At 38.2% G+C, this 16,877-nt stretch overlaps 2 protein-coding genes across 3 annotated transcripts; both read left to right on the top strand.

Annotated features, from left to right (window-relative positions):
* Positions 1-1,726: 1,726 nt before the first annotated feature.
* On the top strand, positions 1,727-8,116 carry LOC145501775 (ganglioside GM2 activator-like). Of its 2 annotated transcripts, XM_081481178.1 has the most exons (4): positions 1,734-2,110; positions 3,696-3,891; positions 5,713-5,848; positions 7,682-8,116. In XM_081481178.1, the coding sequence occupies exons 1-4, from the start codon at positions 2,038-2,040 to the stop codon at positions 7,769-7,771; spliced, it is 495 nt and encodes a 164-aa protein (XP_081337304.1). In that variant the 5' UTR covers positions 1,734-2,037; the 3' UTR covers positions 7,772-8,116. The 2 variants fall into 2 exon arrangements, with proteins under 2 accessions (XP_081337300.1, XP_081337304.1); XM_081481174.1 differs by lacking the exon at positions 7,682-8,116 and having other exon boundaries at positions 1,727-2,110; positions 5,713-7,662.
* A 3,478-nt stretch (positions 8,117-11,594) lies between these two features.
* LOC145501790 (uncharacterized) lies at positions 11,595-15,152 on the top strand. Its single transcript, XM_081481184.1, has 4 exons — positions 11,595-11,897; positions 13,047-13,182; positions 13,776-13,872; positions 14,833-15,152. Exons 1-4 carry the CDS (start codon positions 11,774-11,776, stop codon positions 14,893-14,895), a joined length of 420 nt encoding a protein of 139 aa, XP_081337310.1. The 5' UTR covers positions 11,595-11,773; the 3' UTR covers positions 14,896-15,152.
* The last annotated feature ends 1,725 nt before the right edge of the window (positions 15,153-16,877 follow it).

Below are 16,877 nucleotides of genomic sequence, written 5' to 3'. Positions count from 1 at the left end.
ACGTCCAAAATAAAACTTCCCTGCAGGCCGAACAGGGGAAACATCCATTCCTATTTACACACTGTTAGCTTCATCCGGTCAGGGGGAGCTTCTTCTGGTTCCATTAGTGCCCCGTTACTTTGGGGAATATATGAGTCTCCGGCCTCTATGGTCAGATCTGGATTACTAATGCTCAGGTGGCCCCCTCCTGCGAAACAAGTTACTCGTGCAATAACCTTCGTACCTTCAGCTACTAAACGGGTTTTATTCCTTTTACACCAATTAAACGCATTTTCCATTTGCCACCAGCCATCTTTTGTCGCCGAGTCAGATGGCCTATTTTAATGGTTCACACTTTTGCATACATTGTCTTGAGGTGTGCACTCGACGGCCTGCAAAAATGGTAATGTTGGGAACTTAAATTCAAATGCCAATGCTAATCTCAGATTAATTTCTCAGTTCGAATTATTTTATAGTGTAGAAGGAAATGAATTGAAACAAGCATTTTTTTGATACATTTTTTTCCTTTTGTTCTCTAGTTCAAAGATAATTGACCAGCTACACAAATATGACTTTTAAACGCATAAAGCAATGCGCCATATTTTTCTCGAAAAGCAACTATAGTAAGTAATTTCATCGCTTTTTTTAAATTTTAAACGTGCTTAAAACGACGTAGCTTGAAATTCAAATGGACTGGCGGACTCACTGAATAGGAAGTGTCTCGTTAACAATTTCGTTTATATTTTACTTAAGCAGTGGTCATCAAAGATGAATTGCAAAAAGAAAGATTCCCCGAAACAAACATTCAGCATTTGGTTAACGCGTCTCTTTCCATCTAACGTAAACTGGGGGAGTTAGCAATTTAAACCACAGTTTCACCTCCATTGAACCATCCAGCAAACATTGTAAATTAAACCTGGCTTCGAATCGACCAGCCGGGTAGCCTCTGGTCTAATCTAGTCTACTTTTTTTTTCTTAAATTAAATAAAGTGTTGGAGTGTTGTTAGGTCATCTGATCGTGATGTTTTCAATGATGAGAAAGAATTTCTTTCTTCTGGTAAACTATTTGCGATAAAAGAGAAATTTGAGACGCAGTCGGCATTACTTTATATGTAGAATAATGGAAAAAAAAATGAATGGAAAATAAACGCGACGTTGTACTGCCGAGTTAATTATCATTCCGTCACAGCAGAAATTTGACTTTGGATCTAGATAATTTTTTATACTGCTCACTGGCTGGAAATAAATTAAAAGGCGCCATTATAATGAACTTGCTAGCACCATTAATCTGGTCGCAGTTGAAATTTAGCCCGTAACGCTTTGTTTGACGTTTTTTTTAGTATTAAATAGAACCAAAACGTTTTCCATGGTTTATTTCGGTTCTCTAGAGAATAGAAGATACCTTACACAGTATGTCCGCAGAGATGTTGAAACTCTCTTCCGAACGTTTGGAAGAATCGTAACAGCTGAAGCAACACGAGTAGAAGGAGAGAGCAGTGTCTGAAAGAATAGTTTATGAAAGGACTTAATATCATGTCAAGTTACTAAATAAAAAAGGTTAGGCAGACATTATGTTGCGTTGTAACTCAAAAGGAAGAAATGTATTAAAAAGACTACAGCTCTCGACTGATTCTTTTTAATATTTTTTTTTTTCAATTTAATTAAAAGTTAAAAAGTGTTTTAAACTTTCGAAATAATTATTCAGTATTTATATTTGGAGCTATCCGTTTGTCTAGCGTACTCAAACCACCGATCAGTCAAACGTAAACGATACTATATTTTCACTGTCATGTTTGCGTTACATTAAAGCATAGTTTAAAGGTGTGATTGCAAGGGGAAACACGATGCTTTGTTCATAGGGACCAATATGAGTTTAACAAGTTTCCTCAGGTGGAAGGTGTGATGAAAGAGAGTTATTGTTGAGCAATGACCACCAGTCTTTTTTGTTCGTGTTTGTACATCTTTTGTTTCTTTTTGTTGAAAAACGTGGTATAGATGTTATATAGCATCTAGTTGCAGCAATTTGTTTCACTGTGCTTCTTCGACACCAGAGCGACCATGGCCTTCAAACAGATTTTCGTCCTTATTATTTTCGCTTTTGCTGTTGATGCGCTGAAATGGAAAAATTGTGGTATGTAAGCATTTTTCTTTGTTAATATCTTTAGGAAGCACAAATTTATAAATTTATAAACTTTCACAAAATTGAAAGCAAGACGTCCTAATCAGAGCTCTAAATTTAGTGACGTGGAGGACGAAGCACTGCCGATTTTCATTTTTCCAAGGTGTTAAGACACCAGAAATAAATTTCTATACTACTTTTCATCGTTTTTAAATCAGTTTTTGCATTACATTTTTCGTCACTGTTTAACACAAAACCAAATCCAGTTGAATGTGTTTGAAAATTCAATCCAGTTCCACTAAATTTGTGCCAAATGATCGCTTACTCATTCCTACTGTCGGATTCAGACAGTCTTCTGTGAATGCGAGATCGACAAACCCTAGAACATACCTAATCGACAAATGCATGATATAGGAACCTATTAGGCTGTGAAAAGGATGGAATTGTCTTAATTTTAGTTTCGAAACGACTGCAGTAAATGAAAAGCTCTGCAATTCTTTTACATGCCTTGTAGATGATGTGAGCTAAATTAACAAGACGGAGCGCTGTCTCTTTATTTGTACTATTAGTTCTGCAAGAAAGCCAGATATTATAATTTTTTGAACCCAAGAGTATTAGTGGTTCGTGTAAAGTGTGATCTTCCCGGTGAGGGTAGACATTAACGGTTCAACTGAGAAGTATAAGTCTGAATACAAAAAGGAACTGGGCTACTGCCCGTGTACTTTCTGTTTGTTACTAGCTAAAACTAAACAAATGTGGATGGGCACAGACCAAGTGTAAGGTCGTGGAAGATATGCATTATGTCAAAAGAAATCTTTTACGTGAATATTTACCAGTCTCATGCTTTAGAAAAGTAAGACACAAAACCACAAGAAAACTACGCGGGATCATTCGGGAAAGTGCGCGATCAGTAGAATACAAGGACTCGCAATAGAGCAATCTGATTGGCTGCTGTAAGTTATTGGCCCTCTGAACTAGCTTCGTTATATAATAAGGCCGGATGTTGGCCAAGGTCTTTGTTTGCTTGTTCATATAAGGACCTTCCATAATCGCGCAAATAAGAGCAATGCCCGAATAGCCTGCCATCCTGAGCGTACAAGCTTGGTCAATAAGGGATTTATCATGTAACAAACATTTCCTTGTGGGGCACAGCGAGCAATCCTTAGCGGGTAAGGTAAGCCCATCTTGCCCCCTTGGGCAGCCAAACACATCCAGTATTCGGTTCACTTTGCCCACTCTCGGAGTTAGCCATATAATCCACACAATAGGTCATAACTGCGGAAGTCTATGAAGCACTTCTGCTCATAATAATGTTAGAGAAAACGGAAAGTAGCCTTTCTTTAGCATAAGAGCCAGGTGAACCATTGCTGTGACAACACAGTACAAAACAATTTATTTAGACTAAGATTTACGAAGCTTTTCAGCATAATGTACGAAAGATATTTAAACGAAGAGCACTTTAAATAGATTTATAATTTTCGTAATTTCCTGTGCTAGCGCTCCAAAAATTTATTGCCTAAATGTGTTCCGAACTAGGATTTCGCTACTTTGTTTATTCTAATATCGTTTTAAAACCGTTTTGTCCTCTCCTTTATAGATAGGAGTTCTCCTGTAGAGATCAATGACATACAACTCAAGCCAAACCCTGTGGTTGTCAAGGCAGGTGCAGAAGTCAAGTTCAGTGGAAGGTTTACAGTAGCTGGTGCGGCAGGCACGCGGTACGAACTGGACGTGACCTTGTGGAGATCAGGATGGTGGGGGACATGGATAAGAGTGCCTTGTTTTGGACAGTGGTAAGTTGTATACCTCAGTTCAAACTTTATTTTACATTGCATGTATTAGATTCCTCGTTAAAGAGGGTCTCAGTGGAGGGTCCCTTTGACGGTTGACGGATAAAAATTAGCCGTTTTGACGGTTGACGATTACATTTCAGGTCATTTGACGGTTGACGGTTAATTTTTCGGAATGGCGTTTATAACACGAAATTAAAGCGCAAATTTGGCTGAAATTTTTCATATAAGGATACATTTTTGTCCATATTTCAAATTAGTGTCTAATTAAAGTAATCACATTACCTTTGTTACCGCTGGACGTATTAATCGTTTGCTCCAGAGTTTAAGAGTTTTTGAAAGGACTTGCACATTAATTTGTTTTGTGATATAGTAAAACGGTTATTTATAAACAGCATAATTTGACCCCATTTAAGTCAATCGTTTAGTTCTTAATTAAGGATACTGAGACATTTGACGGTTGATACTGGCTTGCTCATGTGACGGTTGACGGTAAAAATATTGCGCTTTTGACGGTTGACAGTTATTTTTTGGCCATTTGACAGTTAACCCCATCTGAACCCTCGTTAAACGGTCGGATACTAGAAGATAGCAGTTGATGGCAAATACTGATGTTAGCACGCAATTTAGTTTCTATTTGCTCGGGTGAACGAACGAATAAGGGAAACAAGGAAACATAAAATATAAAGACGGCTAAGGTAAAACAACTTATTTACAAATATCAAAATTGGCTAAAATAGAGTAGGACTAAGTAGAGCTAAGTTGAGTTATGAAATTACAGATTTTAAATTGTTTCAAATTTGCGATAGTCAAAAAGTCATTCGTGACCCTCTAAATCATGAGTGGCACATAAAATATAGTTTTAAAAAATATGTATAAGATTTTGTAGGTCCTTAAAGGATGCCTAAGCAGCTAGTGTGGGATCTTCCGGAATGCCCTCTAGTGCTCGTTTGCCTTATTATGAAGAACAAAATACTAATCAAGTTCCCAGATCCCTTGCGGATAAAGCCCACAAGAGATCTGGGAATGAACACTTCATTCCCGACTGTAATGAAGAATGGCATACACTCTAGGCTATATCACACACTGAAGGGAACACTGGATGCCTTCAATTTTAACTACGATACCCCTTGGTGGATGTGCAGTTCTACCTCGCTATTTCCAAGGTACTAATAAATGACTGAGAAAGGGTATCCAACGGAAAATAAAGTTTAACTCGAGACAGCGGGCAGTACGAGAAAACGAGGTTCAACTGTGTTTGCGATAGAGATGTCGATAATTGTTTTTACAATAACTGTCCAATTTCTCTCGCGCTGATTGGCTCATTTTTATCATCAGTAAGAGTACAGGCGGATAAAATTTTAATTTATGCAAGCTTTCAAGTTCAACTTTCAGCTGTCGAACTGTCAATTTTTTAACCAATGAGATTTTATTGACTTTTTAAAGTAGCCAATCAAAAAGCGAGAAAATCTATTGACAATGTTCGCGTCATTTTGAATAAAATTCACTTATCTTTGTTTACGGCAAGTTTACGGCGTCTTTTTCCCTCATTTATGACCGGCATTTGATCATTTTGAGGTCTTGTTATTGTAAAAAACAAATTGACGTCAGTTTTTTATGCGTCTGTCCTCTTGTTGATGATGAATTTCGTCAAAACATTGTCAAAGTTTATTGCGGAACCACTCGCCTGCGGCTCGTGGTTCCACAGCCACTTTGACAATGTTATGACGCAATTTATCATCAATGAGAGGAAAGACACATAAAAAAAACTGACGTCAATTTGTTAATCAGTGGAAATATTTTTTCATTTTCTTTTCACTGAAGCAATCGGGACATTGGATGTGATGAGATGGTGAAGTTGCTTGAAGGAGCACAATGTCCTCTGAAAAATGGAGAGTACGTAGTCAAACATCAAACTCACAAACTGCCTAACGTCAGCATTCCATCATTCATCAAGAATGTAAGTAAGAATTTAAGTATTAAGGTGGCAAAAATAGATCTCCGTTTGTGTTTTAGAATTTTCTTAAACCCCCCCTCCCACTCCAAAAAAAAAAAAAAAAAAAAAAAGAAAATCGTTTACTAATAGAAGTTTACTAACGTATACATGGTACATGTCTATATTTTTTTTAACTGGACTCACGACCTTTTGGAGATCAGTAGGTCTTGTTTTATTTAATTACATCAGTATTATCAATCGTGGTACAACCGTACGAAAGTATTTATAAAATGAAGTTTTTTATTTGTTATGCAAATTTAGCGGACTTCATAAACAGAATACCATGCCCATTTAGTAGACAACTGGCCCTCAAGCCGGTTGCTCTTTTTTTTACTGCTACACCGTGCTGACGAGACCCAACCAGGTCGAAACAGCTGTCCAAGGTTGCAATTCTTGTCTTTCATATCGGATTCTATCATGTCCTTGTCGAGTTTTGAGGTGTAATCAGCCTTGCTTCATTGTTTTATTCGTAAACAGGACTCGCAGAATCACCTCAACAATGACGTCATGGTGACACCGCAACGCCGGTTCTTGTTGCTTCTTTCCACTTGTATATGTATTTCTAAATCGTTACTGATTGAAAGAGGGAAAGAAAAAAAGCGGGGAGCACCTACTTTTGTGAGGGTAGATGGTGAGAATCTCGTCGTTCCCGTTTCCAAACCTTCTCCAAACTTCAAGGGTAAAGCCTTGGGAATGAGCTTGCCCAAATGTGCTTAACATTCTTTTGGTGGATTTGAGGAGGGGGTGAGGGCGGGGTGGTGGCACCTACAAAAATGGCTTTTACTGGAGATAATTAAGACAATCCTCAAACGACGACATTAAAAATATCTTCTCAAACTCGTTAATAATTCATCAAGTTAAGATAAAAGAAATTATAATCTTAATGGCGTTTAGATATCTGATCTTAAAAAGCATAGATTTTTTTCGATTTTTATTTCTCCTCGTTCTCCAAAGAGTTAGCATGTTTAGCTTGGATTGACAAGATATCAATCGTCAGAGAAGTGTTTTATTTAGCTCTTATTAACCGAGCAGGAGGTCTGTATGTGAGAATCTTGACCTCTTCCGTGTGTACAGACCTCACTGCGTTCGGTCTGTACTCCCGACCTCGGTCAAGATTCTCACATACAGATCGACTAAGCTCGGTTAATAAGATTTTTATTATATGGCAAACAAGAAAAAATTAATTCGTTTAATGTAACTGGTTTGTACTAGCTGACATTTTGCTTGCGAACGGCGATGAGCTGAACTTCATTCTGCCAAAGTTTGCTCGTCCTCTTTACTTTTTTTCCTCATCAGGCTTGGCACTTCCATAAAATGAATATTTTCTGGAACTAATATAGTTCCAGAAAATAGTCAATTTTTTGTATTTAGTTTGCAACTCTTTCACGCCAAAATGTAATCGGTCGAGATGCCGGTCTAGATGGGAAAATCTAGACCACGGTCAATATCGATTTCAGCCGATCAAATTCGTGAATTCGGTAGTTCCCAGTCCTTGTGAGACACAGCCATATAATGAATTACAATATTTCCAAACACCTGAAAGTTTGTCAAAGTTACTCCTCTGCGCGTTTTCAACTCTCTTCTCCAGGAAATGCGGTAAACTACAGTCGTCCAAGTCAAGTTTGATACATTACATAACATTCGACGTACCACATTCGGATCCACCGTGAATTACGTCCTTTTAGCATCTTTGACCAACTTTCACTCTAGTATGTCCTGAAGACGTGGGACAAAAATCCTACGTGACAAGACCCTCGTTTATTTGAGATATTTACGGTTTATTCCTCTATATTTCAGGGTAAATATAAGATTAAAGCGGATCTAAGAGATAAAGGAAACAACAGACGTGTTTCATGCCTGGAAGCGGAAGTGGAGTTACGAAGCTGAAAAATATTCTTGTAAAGAGAGAAATACAATAAAAAGCATGAAAAGCTTCTGTTTGTGTTTTAGTCGGAGACTGATCAGCTAGTTGATTTCATCAGTTTCAGGCCTCGTCCCGGTGAACTAGGCCTGTCGCAATTAATATTGCGCTCGACAACTTTTGAGCAAGAGTTGGCGTTTGCAGCAACTTTCTGTGGTTCTAGCAACCTCGAGCAATTTAACGCAAGTTTCGCCTTTCTGAACAACTTTTGAACAAAATAAAGGTAATTAGAACACATATCAGGCACGAAAAAGCCAATTTATGCGAATTCCTTCGATGTTTATCGTCCTTTTGAAGTTTGAAGTTTTAACTTCCCGCGTATTGTTCGGCAAGACGTAAAATGAACCATGCGTTTGGGTCCGTTTGTCACGGAGTATCCTTAAATTTTGTCCATATTTGTGAACAGCACTTTTAAAGCTAAGATACAAGCTTTTTTTTTTTTTACCAATGTTAGCAACTATCGTGAAGAACGAAAAAGAAATTAAGCCATTAATGAATGTTTATATGAAATATCATACATTTAGGTAACAGCTTTTTGGACTTTTTGCAGTTTTTAGCAACTTTTTGGGCATTCCGGTGAGCAACGTTCCAGAATTTTACGCGAGCACAATCGGGGCAGGCTTAGTTCAAACTGCACCGGAGAAATTTGAAGACGGGGGTTTCATTCTGAAATCGCATCAAATGTTTTCCGTCCACACTACGCCGGAGAATTTGAAAACGCAACAATCACCGTTCATTTTCGATTTGTGTTTGAGGAAAACTCGGACAGTGAAATCACATGATTACCGTGACGCCATCTTTTTCGAAAAGCTCCGTTTTCAAGATGTTTTCCGTCCATACGAAAACGAAAAGCCAGCGTTTTTAAATTCCTCCCGCTTGAAGAGCGTTTGCGAAAAGCTCCGTTTTCGTGACGGATTAGAATGAACGAGAGGCCTAACCGTAGAAATAAAGCTGCGTTGACAAATTTCTTCGCTCTAGTGTGGATAGGGCCTCAATGCCAGTGCGCACGTGGCGTGCATAATCTGTGCGAGACCAAAAGTATTCCAACCACACTTCGCTGGAGAAATTTAAGAACGCAACAATCACCGGTCATTTTGATTTTGCATTTGTGTTTGAGTAAAACTCGAGCAGGGGAATATTATGATAATCGTAACGTCATCGTTTTCGAAAAGTTTCGTTTTCAAACTGTTTTTGAAATTATTAACGGATTGGCATGAAGGAGAAACAAATAAACATTCCAAGAACAAGTTTTTTAGCTACTAGAAAATTTAGATTTGTTCGTTTTTCCTAGAAGAATTAATTCAACTTCTACTTCCAAGCAAATTTATTTGTTAGAAATGGGTGTCAGTAAAACGCGGACTCGGGTCGGAGTCGGGGTCGGGGTCTGGGTCTCTTTTTTATAATTCTTTTCTTTTTTTTCTTTAACTTTCTTGTATTTTTGTCGTTTTTCTTTTTTTTAACCCAAATTCCGATTTCTCGCGATTTACATCAGCAGTGCATCATTGCAATATTTTCGCTTATAAAGAAAATAAGATGCGGTGGAGCTCACTTTTTCACATCATCTCAAACAATCCGCGTCACATTTCAGCCAAGATAGTCGAATATAGAAGCTGCACAAATTTATTTTCTAGCTCAGCGCGCTGATTTCTGCAAAAAGGTCCATGAGTTAGTTGAGTTAGTGGAGAATTAAGAGATCTACCATTAGGTCAAATAAGGATTTGCCTCTAAAAGCCTCTAAAAGTAATTCGTCCCGAAAGCTTAGTATATACACTCGATGCAGCTCTATCCTGGCAGTTCCGTGAATTGACTACGGCATACTCTCGCAAGAAACGAAGCGAGGAAAAACAAATTTGTTTGCCTTGAACTAACAAATTCGTGAACTAGAATAAGAAAAACTTGCCATAAACACCCCCGCCGCCTTCCATGAGAACCTGAGAACGAGGTTGCCATAGATTGTTTAGACTGTCGCGCAAGGGAAAAAATAAATCAAAAACCATTCGATGGATGAAGTCAAGAAAATGCGATCTTATAACAGATAAATAAAGGAAAAACTTCTACAAGTTTTAGGTCTGTGCGTTATCCCAAAATTTAGATATTTGTCTATAGGTTTCACCCAAATTTAAAGCTCAGTGTGGAGCCGCCATGTTGGCGAAGCTCTGTAGTACACCAATATGGCGGCCGGAAAATAGTGTAACCATCTGAAACTTATTTTGGTTATCTAGGCCACTGACCATATTTACTGCAAAAACGTACATTAACATAAAAACTTTTCCTAATACGTTTACTTCACAAAGAGCTAAAAATCACGAATTAAGTAGATATATATCGACAAACGCGATCGTAGCTCTATGTCACGCACCGCCATAAACCTGAAGTTCAAAATGCACTGGTTTCGAAACGAAGGACGTTATTGAGCTGAAACCTTGTCAACAATATACGTTTTGTACCTCTTATGCCTGATGAGGATAGAGACTCTGGTGACTGTTTAGTTTTGAATCTCAGAACTTTTTGACGTCTCGTCAAAATCATCTACACTAAGCTTTCGATACTTATTTTTATAGGCTTAAATAGTGGATCCCTTAATTCTCGACTTACTCATGGACTTCCATTGAAGAAATCGGCGCTGAGCTGGGAAAGAAATGTGTGCATCTTCTTATTTGGTTGTCTTGACTGTCTTGACTGAAATGTGAGGCGGGTTGTTTGCGGTGATGTCCCTAACAAATGAACTCCACTGGATTTCATTTTCTTTATATGCAAAGATATAGCAATGATTCACTACTGATACAAATCGCGAGAAATCGGAGTTTACGTTAAAACAAAAAAGAAAAGAACAAAAAGGACATTAAAAAAAAAAAATTAAAGAAAGAAGGAAAAAAATTGTAAAAAAAGAGACCCGGCTCCGACCCCGAGTCCGCGTTTTACTAACACCCTTAAGAGAGTGCAAACCAGCTGGAAAACAATTCGAATTTACACACGCCGAACCCAACTGACAGTGTGGAGTTTTGTCGGTGGGACAATCAATATTATCATTAGCTCACCACCAAGTACAACCCAAGGAAAACCCAGTTCCCGTCTTTTAGGCTAGGTTTAGGTTAATCTCTTTAGCTGGCCATAGGTTTCCCGATCAGCACAAAATCAGCTAGGGAATGGATATTTCAAAGAACAGATTCGTTGAATGCCCCTGAAGTGTGTCCGCAAAGTTGTTGAAACACAGCTGAAAATACTAATAAAATTTGAAGAATTCGGAAAAGCTGTGGTAGCATGAGTCGTAGGCGTGTTGTGTTTCCACAACTGTTTTGGAGAAAAATCTTTTGACAATGCTTATTGTAGCAAGCAGGACGAGAGCAACTGGGACGAACTAAAAAGACGAGAGTAACTGGGACTAGCCCAAGTGATTATTATGGGATTAAGCAGAAGGATCCCACGAGGAAAAACAAGATAGTAAGAAACGAAAGTCGAGGAGAAACGTTTTGTTAACGTAGTTAAGTAGTTGTTCTCGCGTGATTAAAGTAGTGTGCAACATTATTACTATGTTGGATTACTAAGTTACTAAGGCGTGGGAGACATAATATTTCCTGATAACTCAATAGGAAGAATTGCATCGAAACTCTCGAATACTTCTTCTACTTTGTTTTGAATTTGAAAGCTACAGAGTGTAGTAAACTTTAAAAGAATATTCTTTAGTGATTACTTCTGGGAGCTGTCTGTTTGCCTACCTTGCTCAAACCACTCGATCTGTCAATGGAAACGATATTATTTTTCCGCTTTCATATTTGCGTTTTATTAAATATAGACACAAGGTGTGATTTCAAACAGAACATGGTGCTTTGTTCATTGGGACAAATATTAGTGTAACAAGTTTCCTCAGGTGGAAATAGCAATATCTACCGACGCATTCATTTGTTCATGTTTGTATTTCTAAGTTCCGTTATGTTGACATGCATGGTACAGAAATGTTTAAATAGCGTATGGGGCAGCGCAGTATTTCACCGTGCTTCTTTGGAAACAAAGTGACCATGGCCTTCAAACTGATCTTCCTCTTCGCAGTTATCGCGGTTTTTGCTGTTGATGCCCTGGACCTGAAACCGTGTGGTACGTAAGCCTTTTCCCTACTTTTGTTAAACGCTTGTAAGGAAGCGCAAAATCAAAAATTTCATCCAAAAGTGATAATTTTGTGATAGCATCGACGAAGTACTGTTTGGATTTTTTTTACATGTAAAAAAAGAAACCTAAATTAGTTTTCGTATTATTGCACTGAAGTTTCACGATTCAGTCCAACCCAATTCGTGCCAAAACATCCAACGATGTTCTATCCGATTCATTTCGTAGGTCAGAAGTGTATTGTTAAAACTCTAAAACATACCTCGATTTTGTACAACAGTACTCGACATATGATAGGAAGATAATAGAAAGTGAAGATTGCCGACTACAGGAGCCCATCACTAGAAGCGTGCAACTACCCCATATTCCTGTCACGGCGTTTTCACAAACCGATCCAATTTTAGTTTGAATTTACCGAGAATTCATAGAAATAATTTGCCACCATGTTAATGATGCAAACTGACAAAGTTACGAGGATTCAGTCCGGGGACTGAGTGCCTTCTCTATATCAGTGGTACTAGAAAAATAGGCATTGCAGGTTAAAAATCTGAAGCTAGTACGTCTGGCTAAATAAAAGTGTAGCTACAACACGCGCACCTTTTTTTCTTAATTTACAAACAGTTTACAATAAATAATAAGTATCTACTTACTTAACAATATTCTTTTTTTGTTAACCTAACTACTTCACACACACAGTTTAGAATATGAAGTACGTATATCTATTTACTTAACAATATATCTTTTGTTCACTAACCTACTTCGCTACTTCGCATAAATCTCTGGGTTACTGAGTTAATGTAAAAAAAAAAAGAAAAGAAAGAAAAGTAAAGCAAAAAGACTAAAAATAAAGAGTTACAAAGGAAATCTATATATAGTCTTGAACTTTGTAATGTTGTCATTATGAAGAGCAATTTTCCGCTGTGTATTGATTTTTTCTCTTAGAAGCGTGAGAAAACTTCACCTTCTGTCATTCCCTAGCTAAAACTAAACAAATGTGGGTTATTTACTAAGAGTGAGGTCATGCAAGATTAGTACATTTTTAGCCAAGTGCTAGCGAGACCAACGGCTGATATCAGTGGTTATTCAGAGGCCTAGTGTTATTTTACTTAAAAAATCACTTTGTCTTCCGGCTCTTTATAGGGAGGAATAAATTAAAGGCCAGAAAATTGAGAATGCAAGGACGTACTCTCATGGGCGAATATTACGTCTCAGCGGGGTACTTAAATCCGGACAGATATGAACTCACTCCCGGCAATGGACGAAAAGTTAAGGGCAGGTAAGCACGTGTTGATGGTGAATTCCGGTCTGAGCCTGCTATTCAGTTATTTATATCTCTAATGAATGAACAAACGAACGGACTAACGAACGAACAAACCGTCGAACGAACAAACGAGCGAATAAACGAACGAACAAAAGAACGAACGAATGAATAAATGAAGGAAGGAGGGAAGGAACGAAAAAAATTTAACGATTACTAAGTTTAAAATACTCATTTTAAAACTATTAGAATTTACAAATTGAACTAGCTAAATTTAAAAGTAAAATACTTTTTGGATCGAAATACGTCTACTTTGGAATCGTGACTTAAAAATAAAATTAATGATTCATTTATGTAAATCTACAGGTCTTAACTCTTTTGAACTCGCTCTGATTTATTTATCCCTTGATAATGGCGTCATGAAGTCGCCGAAAAGTCGAAACATTGTATCGTTAGTTTTTCTTGTTTGTGAATTAATGATTCGAGAATTTTATCGCAGTGTCTAAAATGGAAGAAATCAATATTAGTTCTGGCACTAGCGGATTAAATGTAACTGCGATGTACAATCTTCTCAATGGCTTATGTTTTTTTTTTCTCTGCCTTTTAATAAGAATTTCCGGATGTGGTGGACTAAGGAAATGGGTGGGAGGCAACGTCAATTGCAAACGAGGAGGATGGCGCCGGTTCACACTTAAAACGTTCAAAGATGTAAGTGTGGTGACAAAATAGATCTCTGTTTGTTTTTAGAGTTTTTTCAAATCCTCCAATATTTGTTATATAATCGTTCAGTAAATAAGAGTTTACTGACGTATTAAATCAAAGAAGAGGACACTCATCGTTCTGAAAGGTTGCGCCTGTCAGTTACTGGGTGGCTCCTGCAGGAATGGCTGTTAATGGGTATGATTGAGACACTACGCACAACAACAAAAATCTAAAAAGAAAAATGATAATATATTTCGTACCACTCTAGCTCTGAAATAAACTGACAATTGGAACTTTCATAGCGTTTCTAGCCTGAGTAAACCAGACAGAATCAGTGTTTTGTCACGCTGGTAATTTCTCGACGGCGTAGAATGAGAGGCGAAAAGGTCAGTCACTCGTTTGTCTGAGATATTAACAGCTTATTGTATTTAACTATCCAGCGGCAGCGAATATCGTCCAAATGACGCGCGAAACGAGTACAAATATGTAAACAACAGCCTCCGTTTGGCGCGGAAATATGCTTGGATATTTGTCCTCAGACATCACCTGTTCCGGGAAGCGAACAGTTTCCCGAGAGCGTAGCTTGAGGAAAACTTTGAGCTTCGAGGAACAGGCAATGTCCAAGGACAAATATCCCAGCTTATTATCCAACTGCAGCCAATACCGTCCAAATAACAGTACAAATATACAGCGATATTGCACAGTTATCTGTACAGTACAGCAACTGTTTGCCGTACAGGTCGGCGCGCATGCAAAATTGTCACACTCTCCCTCTTTGATTGATAAATTCATTGACTACAGCAGTTGGATAATAAATCTCTTATTAGATGTATCGCTTTATATTTTTACTCGTCGTTTGTGTTTTGACTCGCCCTAAGGGCTCGTCAAAATACGGCACAACTCGTAAAAATATACAGCGATACTACCCACCAAAACATCTAATAAGATATATAAATTTTATTTCAGGATGACTTCATGTTGAAGATATTTAAAGGTGGAACACTCCTTGCATGCTTTAAAAACGACTGAGGATAAGACGTATTCTTGAAACGAGAGAAATATAATAAAGTCATGAATGCATGAAAAAGAATTGTTTGTATCGTTGATATCAGCCATGAACGAATCTCTTTCTTCCTACTGCCATTATTTCTTTGATTTGCCCTTTAACAGGGAGCTTTAGCAACGACGACGTCGAAGACGACGCCTAGTAAAAAATGAATTTATATTTTGCCAGCTAAATTCGCAGTTGTCTAGATCTGTTCAATACGCCAATGGCTCTAAAAACGTGCTCAGGCTAAATATACACAATGACAATGTTCAATTCCAAATGGAAATACGAAAAATTAGCCGTCGTCGTTCGCGTTCCTAAGACTACGTAGAACTTAGTCATTTCATGTTGTTGCTTTGCAGAGGACGGTAAAGAAATGTACAAACATTTATAACGCACGTGCACAGCCATTGTTCTGCTCATTAAACCTTTGGTTTAGCGACGTTCCCGTAGCCGTCGTCATCGTGCTTTGCTTAAACTCCCTAATAACGGTATATTACGTCGCTGATATCTTTGTTATAGACTCATTCTACCACTTGAGCGAAAATCTCCCAAACTTTTCCAGTTCTTTTTTTTATTAGGCAAAGATAACAGAGCCGTAAACGACTAACAAATAGATCTTCAGCTTTTCTTGCGGCTGTTCTGTTCTGTTATCGATCGTGAATTTCGTTAGAGCGCTGGGGGTGGGGCACTCCTAGAACAATTGGATGGGGGGTGTGCCGCCCGTTTCCCAAACTTCCTTACCTTATTTAAGACCAAAACCTGCAATTTTCCCTACTCTGTTTATGACTTGAAAAAATATTCGAAACCCTAGTTAAGACCCGATCCTTAAATCAGAGACCGATGTTAAGGGCTTTTGTAGTCGATAATGATGAAAAAGTGGCTTCTTCTAAAAAACATACCCAATTCAAGACTAGAGTGCAAAATCACACCCTATTTGAGACCAAAATGGCCAAAATCGATACTCTATTTCTGACCAAAACGGCTAAAAAATCCATACCCTTTAAGGCTGCACATATCAATAATCCATATAACTCCCCGGCCGGGGGTGGTGCGGGGGTAGGAGGAGGTAAGAACATTGTCGAAGTAGTTGTGGATCCTGTACAAGCAGAAGCATATCACCTAGAAGCGTTTAACTTCCCTTATCTGTTTTAAACTATGCTGCCGATGTTTCCCGACCAATGAAAATCACTCTTCCAATTTTTGCCCATATAAGGAAATTCTGCATAGCGCGCTCTTCGCGAACTCCTCGCGTGAATCTCTTGCAAAACAAACCTGTTCAAAATGGCGTCGAAAGGGAAGAAGTTCTCGGGCATGATGATAAAGAAGATTTGCGTCAAGGGAAAAGCATTAATAAGAGGGGAGGTTGTACTTGAAAGAGTTTCTGGTGAGTTGGCAGAAACATTCAAGGTTTAACTGGACTCTTGTGCCAGCGAGTTCGGATCGGTAAAACATTGTAGCAGTCTGTCCGTAGTATAAATAAAGAGATCAAGTGAGAGAGTTTTTGATTTATTTAGTGAACAGGCGAAGTTCTTTCGCGACAAATACGCGGTACTTAGGTTAGGTGGTATGAATATGTAACGGACGTATGAAAAAGTGAGGAAGTTAGGAAGATTGTTCAGGACAGTTGCAAAGATGGTGATATTGTACGGTCGATCGTTTCGTGTTATCTGGAATGTAATAAGCGCTACAGTTTGAAGTATGTCATGGAAGTTCAGAGAAATGGCAAAGCAAAATGTCGAAGGTTAAGTATCATCCATATACGCCAGAGGATAAGGTTTTCTTTGTTAAAGTTTGGGTCTGCTGCGGCTCTTAGTCTTCGGAAACGGCTTCGTAAAGTTCTAGATCTCCATATGTAGTCGAACGTCCAGCCACCTGTTGGATTGCGAAGCAGATCGCAGCGATCGATGTTACGGAGCACAAGAAAAAAAAAGGATGCCTGGTTATAAGTAGTAAAAATAAA

Source organism: Orbicella franksi, chromosome 1, assembly GCF_964199315.1.
Source record: "Orbicella franksi chromosome 1, jaOrbFran1.1, whole genome shotgun sequence".
In the NCBI taxonomy this organism is placed as follows: Eukaryota; Metazoa; Cnidaria; class Anthozoa; order Scleractinia; family Merulinidae; genus Orbicella; species Orbicella franksi.
Note: the sequence above shows the minus strand (reverse complement) of the source record. Positions and strands in the feature narration are given on the sequence as shown.

Excerpts from the sequence above, each read along its gene's own strand:
- LOC145501775 (XM_081481174.1), top strand. The coding sequence starts at position 2,038 with ATGGCCTTCAAACAGATTTTCGTCCTTATTATTTTCGCTTTTGCTGTT. Across the intron at positions 2,111-3,695 it reads GCTGAAATGGAAAAATTGTG|ATAGGAGTTCTCCTGTAGAG; the intron begins GTATGTAAGCAT and ends TCTCCTTTATAG. Across the intron at positions 3,892-5,712 it reads GTGCCTTGTTTTGGACAGTG|CAATCGGGACATTGGATGTG; the intron begins GTAAGTTGTATA and ends TTTTCACTGAAG.
- LOC145501790 (XM_081481184.1), top strand. The coding sequence starts at position 11,774 with ATGGGGCAGCGCAGTATTTCACCGTGCTTCTTTGGAAACAAAGTGACC. Across the intron at positions 13,183-13,775 it reads GGACGAAAAGTTAAGGGCAG|AATTTCCGGATGTGGTGGAC; the intron begins GTAAGCACGTGT and ends CCTTTTAATAAG. Across the intron at positions 13,873-14,832 it reads CACTTAAAACGTTCAAAGAT|GATGACTTCATGTTGAAGAT; the intron begins GTAAGTGTGGTG and ends ATTTTATTTCAG.